The sequence below is a fragment of the Gambusia affinis genome, linkage group LG10, assembly GCF_019740435.1.
Source record: "Gambusia affinis linkage group LG10, SWU_Gaff_1.0, whole genome shotgun sequence".
NCBI classification, from domain to species: Eukaryota; Metazoa; Chordata; class Actinopteri; order Cyprinodontiformes; family Poeciliidae; genus Gambusia; species Gambusia affinis.
This window is the reverse complement of record NC_057877.1, coordinates 21,100,406-21,110,165: the sequence shown is the minus strand read 5'-3', so window position 1 is coordinate 21,110,165 and position 9,760 is coordinate 21,100,406. Positions and strand designations below refer to the sequence as shown.

At 33.4% G+C, this 9,760-nt stretch overlaps 1 protein-coding gene across 3 annotated transcripts; it reads left to right on the top strand.

The window, feature by feature from the left end:
• The first annotated feature begins 300 nt into the window (after nucleotides 1-300).
• On the top strand, nucleotides 301-5,058 carry LOC122837991 (fetuin-B-like). Of its 3 annotated transcripts, none has more exons than XM_044128241.1 (7): nucleotides 301-684; nucleotides 1,057-1,170; nucleotides 1,868-1,946; nucleotides 2,708-2,874; nucleotides 3,131-3,244; nucleotides 4,027-4,134; nucleotides 4,475-5,057. In XM_044128241.1, the coding sequence occupies exons 1-7, from the start codon at nucleotides 487-489 to the stop codon at nucleotides 4,730-4,732; spliced, it is 1,038 nt and encodes a 345-aa protein (XP_043984176.1). In that variant the 5' UTR covers nucleotides 301-486; the 3' UTR covers nucleotides 4,733-5,057. The 3 variants fall into 3 exon arrangements, with proteins under 3 accessions (XP_043984176.1, XP_043984175.1, XP_043984177.1); XM_044128240.1 differs by having other exon boundaries at nucleotides 4,027-4,161; nucleotides 4,475-5,053; XM_044128242.1 differs by lacking the exon at nucleotides 4,027-4,134 and having other exon boundaries at nucleotides 4,475-5,058.
• Nucleotides 5,059-9,760: the final 4,702 nt, after the last annotated feature.

The window sequence follows — 9,760 nt, the reverse complement described above, 5'->3', positions numbered from 1 at the left end:
CTTTTTGTCAGACAATTGAAACGTAATTATATTGTGGGAAAAATTTACAGTATTTTCTTTTCCAGGTGCAAAACATTGTTATGAAGCTAAAGCATCGAGGAAGAGACAAATTTTCTAAACTTTAAATTATATCCTTCTTTCTTTAGATTATGGAGAAATATCACTTGTAAATCAGTATCAGGTGACAAAATTAAAGGAGGTAATGTATTTGACAATTATTTCAATGACAGAGTTGAATCTCTTATTTATAATCACTGACATGAAGTCATTTATATCCCATTGAACTATGACCACTCAGTCAGTCAGGCATTGGCCTTTCATGCAATAGATGCAATCAGTTGTTTGCTCATCCATTGCAGGAGGGGTGAAAGTCTAGCATTTACCTTCTTGTATCTGGCAGAACAGTCTTTGTGAAAACCAGGATTTTTTTTTTTTCAATTGTGTGTTTGCTCCTGTGTGAGAGAGACTGTGTATATGTAGAAGAACATGAGTGTATTCTTCCTAGTTCTGTTGCTGGCATTACTTTTCCATAATGGGAAGGCCAAAGTCGAGTCACAAGGCTGTAACAGCCCTGATGTTGAGAGAATGGTAGAAGAGGCCCTGCAGCAGATCAACCAGGACAGGACTGATGGATACATCCTAACTCTCAACAGACTCTACGATCTCTCCAACCCATCAAATCAGGTTAGGGTGAAAATATTCATGCATGCACAGAATTAATGTACAGTAGATGGGGTCTCAATGTTAAACTTTGTTAGCATTTTGACAACATTTTGGGTTCTCGAAGAAAGAATCTTGAAGAAGAAACTATACTCTGAGTTTTTAATGGCACTATTCACATTTTTAGCCTGGCTGCCCTTCCAATTTGCTATATTTTTAAATTAACCATACTCCTAATAGATTGTCACCAGTGTATAGGTAGAACGGACGCCCAAAAAAGGGTAGTCCTTGATGAAGCCATCCTGCTCTTGTTCTCCCCCCTTTCTTCTCTCTGTCCTTCTCTCTCTCACGTTTTTGTTTTTAATTGTAGAATACACATCTCATTGTTGTACCCAGGAGAAGACTGGTTCAGTTTACAACTTGACTATTGATGTGCTGGAGACCAAGTGCCACAGCATCAGCAGAAAACCATGGAAACAATGTGACGTCAGAGGTCTTGGAGATATCCCTGTAAGTCCAAAACTATTTTCTGTTATACTTCAGTAAATTTACAGCTGACATACACACTAAAAAAAAAACATAAAAAATCCAACACTGGTGTGTTTTGATTTTTTTAATGTGCTCATTAGCATTTGTCCTCAAATTCAATTTGTTTTATGTTATCTGTTATTGATTGTGAGACAGTCCAGCTATTCAAAAATGATTTTTTTTCCAATTGTTATACCTAGAAATGCAATTAAAATTCAGCTATTTCAAATTATTTTTTTTCTATTATTTTGGTTGATTTGATTCTACGTATCCCTAAAACTGCCTTAATCAAGAACAAATTCAAAAACATATGCTGTAAAAAGAAAAAAAAATCTGTAGTTTATGGTAAAATACTGTCAGGTGTAGTTACCAGAATTTCACCATATACTGTAGATACAGTAAAATTCTGGCAACCACAGATGCCCATTTATTTTACCATTAACAGTTTTTTTTTTTTTTACAGTGTATGTAAACTGAGTTGCTATATAATAATAATAATAATAATAATAATAATAATAATAATAATAATAATAATAATAATAATAATAATAATAATAATAATAATAATTAAATTTAATTTATTTTCATTTAATTAATCTAAAAACTGTTGCACAATTCTGGAATGTGTCCCTGTTAGTCATCTTCACACAAAGTACATAACTATATTTGCTTCCTTCAGGTATATGGAGAGTGTCAGGTATCTGTTCAAGTTGATGCTAAGGTCAGACTTGAGAGTTACTCTTGTGCCCTGCGAGAAGGTGGGTGAAATGACCATGAGAAAAATAATTAAAATAAGAATCTAAACATGTGTGATTCTTTTATGATCCATGATTCTATTGATTGCATTGAAATGAATGAAAAGAATCAGAATCAGTTTTACTGTCCGAGTTTGTCGAGGCAAACTAACTATTAGAAGAGCAAGGTAAGTGAGCAGAACATGAAACATGCCTTTTGCCATTTTTTCCCCTTTATTGTTAATAGGAATAAATGTTTATTTTTGCATTGGTTTATCTGATTTAGTTTATAATTTTAGTAAAATATTTTTGCATTCCCACAGACAGTGATTTTACTGTTTACTTTTAGCATCTTTCGGTCATTTCTGTGTTGCTTTTATTTTTCCTTCTCTGAATGATAATAGGAAATATTTCTGATTTTTTTTTCTTTCTGCCCACTGCATTTACTTTGCAACTGTCAAGCAGAAATTGCAAAGTTTGACAGAATTTCTTCATAACACCGCTGTGTGTGCAAAACGTTTGTGAGTTAACAGTTGTAGCAACAGAAGTGTAAGCTCACCATAATGTTGCAACCACTGATCAAAAACATGAATTTGCAATGCAGGATTGTGGCAATTAATATTTTAGGTTTTAGCTTTCTTTTTTCTTGTGTTGAATTCATTCATGTTTTGTGTTTCAGAGAAGAGAAATCAAATTAAACTTTCAGACTTGAGTTCCTATCATTGTGGTGCATTTGGTATCTTTTGCTACGTTTCTTTGACTTTGCACCTTTAATCCTTGTTTAGTTGCAGCTACTGCAGTTGTGCATGTGTGTCCCGATTGCCCTACGGCTGACAACTTGAATGAACCAGTAATCAAGGAGACCGCTAAGCTCGCTTTGCAGAAGTTTAATAAGGAAAGCCATCTTGTCAACTACTTCACTCTAGAAAATATTACAAAAGCCAGCTTACAGGTAAAAACAAGAGCATGGACCTTACCAAACTTCAGATCCAGGCCAAGTTTCTTTGAGAAATATCCTTACCCTTAAAACTTTTTGCATTATATATTGTTTAAACCTCAAAATTAAATGTATTTTGGGAGGCCAAACAATAAAATATAATTGTAAAATTGATTCCCCATTTTTTTAAATTTTATATGATTGTGTCAGTAAAAATATTATGAATGTCAATTTAATACTGTATGTACTATGCTTTTGTGTGTTTTGTCAGTGGGTTGTTGGACCGTCTTACTTTGTAGAGTTCACTGTTCTGGAAACGGAGTGTTCAAAAGAAACTGATTTCAGTGAGCTGACCCACTGCCCTCCAATGAACTGTCAGTTTGCAGTGAGTAACAGATGTAAACATTGCCATTTAGCTGTTTTAATCATTTCCAAATTTCTAAATCTTAATTTCAGTCTGTTCACAATCCTATACAGACATGTGGCAATTAGAAAAGTCTTTAGTCATTCCTCATTTTGTCATGAGTTAAAAAAAAGTGTAACTTTGTTGGTTTTGTTCTGTTCATTAGGTTGTTTGACTTCAACTTTTGCTTCTTGTTTTAGTAGTCTGTTTTTTGTTCTATTTGTTTGTTTATTTGTTTATTTAAGGATCCCCGTTAGTCTCTGCCACAGAAGTCTTCTTCCTGGGATCCACATCATATGTTGTGTTTTCTCTGTAACACATTATATCTTTTCATTTTTATTATTATGGCTTTCAGACAATAAAACCCCACTATTCTCGAGAAAAATAATATTTTAAACAGAAATATCAGGCTTGCAAAAAGCATGTTCTTACACCATTGAAAGATCTGAATTATTTCTTTGTATTTTTCTTCTAACGTGTCAAACCTTCTGATCTTCTTTAGTCTAATCTGAAAAAATCTATATTTTTAGTGTCACATTGATTTCTTTATGTGAGTATGATGCAGGTAATTGTGAAAAAAATCAAGCTCCTCTGCCTTCAGAAATATACAGCTCGGTCAAAAACAAATCAGTTAGGACCAAACAAATTCTAAAAATTGGATGTAGTGTACATTTACCTTACGGTGTAATTTTGCTAGAATATGTGAATATAGACAATTGATTAATAAAAAATAACATGCTAACTATTCTTAACTTCTCTTTTAGCACAGGGGGTTCTGTACTGGTTCACACATGACTCATGAGGAGGCGTTTAAAAACATGAACCCTGTTGGAAAAGACGCCAGCTCCTTTCAGAAAGCAGAATCTGTTGAGGTGAAATGTGAAATTTATGAACCACAGGTATTTTCTTTGATCATTTTTATGGTCAACAAAAATGTTAGCTATTAGCTATTGAATAAAAAAATGATTCAAAAATTTTCCCTAGCATTTTGTAAACTTCCAAAAGTTTACAAAATACCGAAGTATCTCTGCTACTACTTAAAAGAAAGAGATGAGATCTCACCCCCACCCCTCACTCTTAAACCACCATGAATAAGAAAATTTTAATAAAATGTTCAAACCCCAGAAATGAGGAAGTCTGTTAGTTACTTGTCTTCAATATTTGTAGATGTTCAATTGTGCAACTATTATTCTTTTATTCTTCTTTCTGTAGGCAGCCACTGTGGAGGAGCAGGCTCATGCTAAAGCAGTTAGTGGGCACCCAGAGCAACATCACCACAACCACACACACCTGCACCACCATGAGCATGTGCACTCTGTCATGCAAGCCTCAGACATCACTGTTTCCAACCCAAAAGGCCTTCTTGGCAGAGTTGTGTTCGAGCCTGCCACTCCCAGATCAGCCCCAACTGCTAGCTCCTGTCCTGGTGCTAGAAGACACAATCTTGGTTTGCGCAGTCCCCTGCTCTGATTATCTGGATTCATCTTTGTATATTTTCCCATGTTACACCTTTTATATTTTGATGGAATTACTTGAAACTGGTATAAAGAACTGTTACTAAAAAGTAGGATGGCATTAACCTGACTTATTAGTAATTATTGTAACATGATGCATTTCAGTAATTCTTTGATTAAAGCATGTTTTACATTGAATATTTTTTTTCTGATAATGTGAAATACTTGATTTATGTTTTCACAGTTCAAATGCAGCTTTCAAGCTAAATTATTGCTTCTGAGCACAGTTGCATTCAAAGAGGTGAAGGTGGAAAAGAATTTTTGCAAAATTAAACAAAATGCTAAGCCTAAATAAGTCTAAATAAGTAGTCATATGAAATATATATATATATATATATATATATATATATATATATATATATATATATATATATATATATATATATATATATATATATATATATATATATATATATATACATACATGTTGCTTGCAAGTGAGGTCAATTATCAATAAGTTGTTTTACATAAGTAAAATCATTTTAAAATCTTTAACTTTATCATTAAGTCATCAAACTGCAATGAGATCAATTGATGACCACTGCAATATTGAGATCTATGTCAGGACTCTTTTTTTTGTTTTATCTCGTTCCAGATCCCACACAAGTCATCTGACAGTGCTTTGCTGAAAAAAACAGACAAAACATTAGCCTATGCTTCAAGGTTTTTACACAAAACAATAAAACTGTATTGCCACATGCAAAGAAATGAATTAATGTTCTATAATTAGTTTTATTATGACGCCTTACGATTGCAGATCATCTATAGAAAGTTGTTTTTTAAGTGTTTAAAGAAAATGGGGCATATGAATGTTTAGTGGCAAATTAAACTAAGAAAAGTTCAGGAACACAAGCTCTAGTGTAGATAGACAAAATGTTTAATCTCTTTTAGAAGACAATTAATGACCATTTAATCTTGATTTAAGAGAAAAACTCTTCCCACACTCCTTCATTATCATTCCATCACTGGGTAATGGCCAAAGCTGTGTTTAACCAATCACAGATCCTGGGAGATATCCAAGGTTTGCCCCTGCTCTAATTCACCTGATTGAAATGCCCTACCTCCCATTTCTTTAGCCAGCCAGTATTAAGTTCAACAAAAGGTTTGTTAATGACAATTCTGCATTTCCTGTCACATGATGGCCACTACTGGCCTGATGCTATGGGAATAGTTGCATAGACCCTGTGTGAGATCAATTATGAAAAGACTAACAGATAATTCTTGACTCTCAGCAGAATGTACAATATTTCCATCATACACCAAACCAGTTTAGGACTAAAAAACTGCAACTGCAGGCAGTTAAGATGGGGTTTCAAATGTCTGGTGTGCTTGTTTGCTTTTTGTCATTTGGAGTTTTAGCAGTAAAAGAATTTAAGAAAAGGATTATGTGATAAGAGAATTTCAACAGACTTATGACATAGCAGCTGTATTTTATCCACCACAATTTGAAAACCCACAAATTAAGTCTTAAAGAAAATATTCTATATATATATATATATATATATATATATATATATATATATATATATATATATATATATATATATATATATGATATATATATGATGATTATATTATTATTATTATTATTATTATTATTATTATTATTATTATGATGATGATTATTATTATTATTATTATTATTATTATTATTATTATTATTATTATTATTATTATTATTATTATTATTATCACCTTATATTTAAATTTCATGTTTGTACTGTTTGTGCGCTTCAGACTGTTGTCCACAAGGTGTCCCCCTTTCTCCCACTTTGTCTCAGCAAACGAATTTGTCTTTCTTGTACTAAGTAACCGGTAGGGTAAAATTAATAAAGATAAATTTCAATTGATTCCAGCTTCAGTTAAGATAAACTGCTTTTCACTTCCAACCAGGTTGAAATCAATTTGAGTCTGTGGAAATGAAAAAGTTGGCAGAGAGCATGAAGAATAATAGTTATAATTGGAGCTGTGAAATGTATGTATGTAAATGCAATAAAAGTATAGACTAAAAAGTACTGAACACTTTGGCACATCACACTTTCCCGACGTTTTTGTTTAATAAAAAAAAAAAATCAGAATTTTTTTTTAACAAGTTTAAGGGCTATGAATACTTTTGGAAGGAACTGTTTTTCTGAGGAATCTGGAGGTGTTCTGAGCACCTTCTTTATTGAAGGAGTCATCTGTTTTGGCTTTCATTAGCATGATCAAACATTGTTTAATTAGGACTGTTGCATCAGCCCTGGATGTGAATTGATTGTGAGACGTGACTGCTCAAAAAGTTGGTCAAGTTCAAGGGTTTGGAATTTACCAGAGCTAAGCAAACTCCAACAAAGAGGCAGAAGAGCATCAAACAGCGTTGGCGTTAGAGATTGATTTTGTCTAATCTGTCCACGATTGTATGCTGCAGCCACCTTTTTCATTGTTCTATTATCACATGTTGTAAGAATGTCTCAGGGTAAGATATGCATTGTTGTCTTTACCCATCCTGCTGCTTCCATTTTTGTGTTCAGTCTTTCTGAAAGTAAAAGTGGATTTAGTAATTTTGTTGTGTGTCCCACATTTTTGTAAACCACCACTGTTACTGTAGCTGAAACACCCCTAAACATGTGTGCATGCCTGGAAAACCACACTGGAAGTTGTTTACACCCCCACACAGTGGTATGTGTTTGTAGTTGATTAAGAGCACGGGAATGCAGGCAGCTGCGTTGTTTCCCTCAGCGAAGCAGAAAAATGCTTCTGCAGCTGTAATTCAGAATCAACAATAAAATGCTTAAGTGCACATAAAGGTATCAAATGATGGTAAATATTTTTTAATTGACATTTTCACACCTTTTTTTAATCTTTCACAAGTCATTTGCATCATATGCAGAAAGGTTACACCTTCTTGTAAATAATATGGAAAAACCCAACACTAAACCATCACATGATTTGCTAATTAAATCTAAAATTGTGTGTTATTAGAAAAAAATAGGATCCCCATATTTGACAGAAAACAATTTGACAGAAGTTTTTAAAATTGTTAAAAACTCCTGTAGCATTTGGTAAATCAGCACAAAAATAATAACTTTCAAAATGTCAATTTAATGATGAATATTTACTTAAGTCTGTACATGGAAAATATCATTAAATTTTCTGACATGGGCCTCACTATATGTTATTTATTTTCAGAAAAGAAAAAAAAAATAGTTTTTCCACTTTTCACAGCTGCTATTTGGGGGCAGTGTGTGGGTGGGGATAAATTTTATGCTTGGGAGTGTCAAACATTGGCAGCAACACAGCATTGATTTGAATCAAAGTGGTTCAAGCATCAAATCAAGACAGGATGCTTTCCTTTGAAGATTGTTAAAGGTGAACTCAGGGCAGACTTCTGGCCTGAGGTCAGTTTGAAAAGGAATGTCTTAATTCGCTTCCTGGACCGGTTATTTCTATGATCCAATCTAATACTGTGAAGAATTGCAGATGTAGTATTTTTAGATTAGTCTGGTCTTTTCAAAAGCTTTTGAGGATTTGAATCATAAACTAATTGTTTTCTTCAGATTGTAGCCCCATGAGGTCTGTTCCCCTGCTGCATTTCCACTGGAACCCTGCTGAGACTGTACACTGATCTCCACAAGCTGGCTCACAAGGAGAATAATTTTTAAAAGCCAACATCCAACAGACGGCCATGTGTTCAATAAACTGAACAGGAATAATTTACACTGTGTCCTTTCAAGAGAGTCTTAGGAAGACATGGGGTTACTGTGGAGGGTTACTGGTTTTATTCTGTAATAACTGCTCATGCAGAGACAGCAGCTGTTCCTGTCTGCCTTGAATCTTGTTTATTGTCATAAAGAGAGAAAGGTTAGGATCCACGGACTTAAACACTTAGTTTGATGTAATGATTTTTTTTTTTTCTTGAAACATCTTTCACATAATAAAGTACCTTACCAAAGCATTGATACCCCTGGAATGTTTTATATTCTCATGTTTTGCTACAAATTGAATTTTACTAGGATTTAGTCTGACTGACTAACTTAAAAAGTAATGTGTAATTCTGACATGGAAAGAAAATAATACTTGGTGTTTAAATCTGTTAGAAACAAAATCATAGACATGTGGAATCCATTAGTATTCTGCTCCTCTGAGTTGAAAGTTGAAAGTATCTCCAGTATGGTTTGTGGTAAAGAGCAGTAGTTCTTTTTCCCTACTTTCCACAATGACTTCCTTGGAAACAAAAGTCCATTTTTTTATGTATGGCTACTAGGTATGTATATATACATACTATGTATGTATGGGTACTACTTGTCCTGATCAACAGATTACTCTAGCTTAGTTGTGGATCCCTGCTACTCCTCCAGGCTTACCGTGATGCCTTTTTGACTATTACACACTCCTTACCCAGTATGTCAAGATAAGCATAGGAGTGGAGCACCAACTCTTTTCTCTTAAAATATATTGGATTGAAAGTGCTGCTCAAGATATCTACAAGTTTGGAATGTCTTATATTTTAGTACTGCTTTAAAACATCTTAACCTTCTTGTTGAACTCCTTGGTCTTTTACCAAACTCTAAGGCTTTCACAGATTTACTGAACCCTTTAAGAGGCAGTTGAATGTTTTAGAATTGCATTTAGGAGTATCGTTGTAAAGGGCCTCAGATTAAAATGAATACTACTTATTTCAGATTTTCATTAGAAAATAAAAATTAAAAAAATTGATTATTTTCCTTTCACTTCATAACTCTGCACTGTATTATTTTGGTCCATCACAATAAATCAAAAATAAAATCACTGGTTGCTATGGTTGCAGAGTGATAAATCTGGGAAAGTTCCAGAGTATGAATTCTTTGCAAACCCCTGTGGTCTTTGATCGCCTGAAAGGCAACATAGACTTAAAAATTTAATGTTTATCACTTAAACCTTGGATGTTATCTCACAATGTTTTTGTTTATCCTGTTTAAAAATACAACAACCACACAAGCTTTCTTGTTGAGTAATAAAACAATTG

What these genes read in the sequence shown, in the direction of transcription:
- LOC122837991 (XM_044128240.1), top strand. Translation starts at nt 487, where the DNA reads ATGAGTGTATTCTTCCTAGTTCTGTTGCTGGCATTACTTTTCCATAAT. An exon ending in GAGGTCTTGGAGATATCCCT is followed by an intron (nt 1,171 to 1,867) that starts GTAAGTCCAAAA and finishes TGCTTCCTTCAG; the next exon opens with GTATATGGAGAGTGTCAGGT. An exon ending in CTCTTGTGCCCTGCGAGAAG is followed by an intron (nt 1,947 to 2,707) that starts GTGGGTGAAATG and finishes ATCCTTGTTTAG; the next exon opens with TTGCAGCTACTGCAGTTGTG.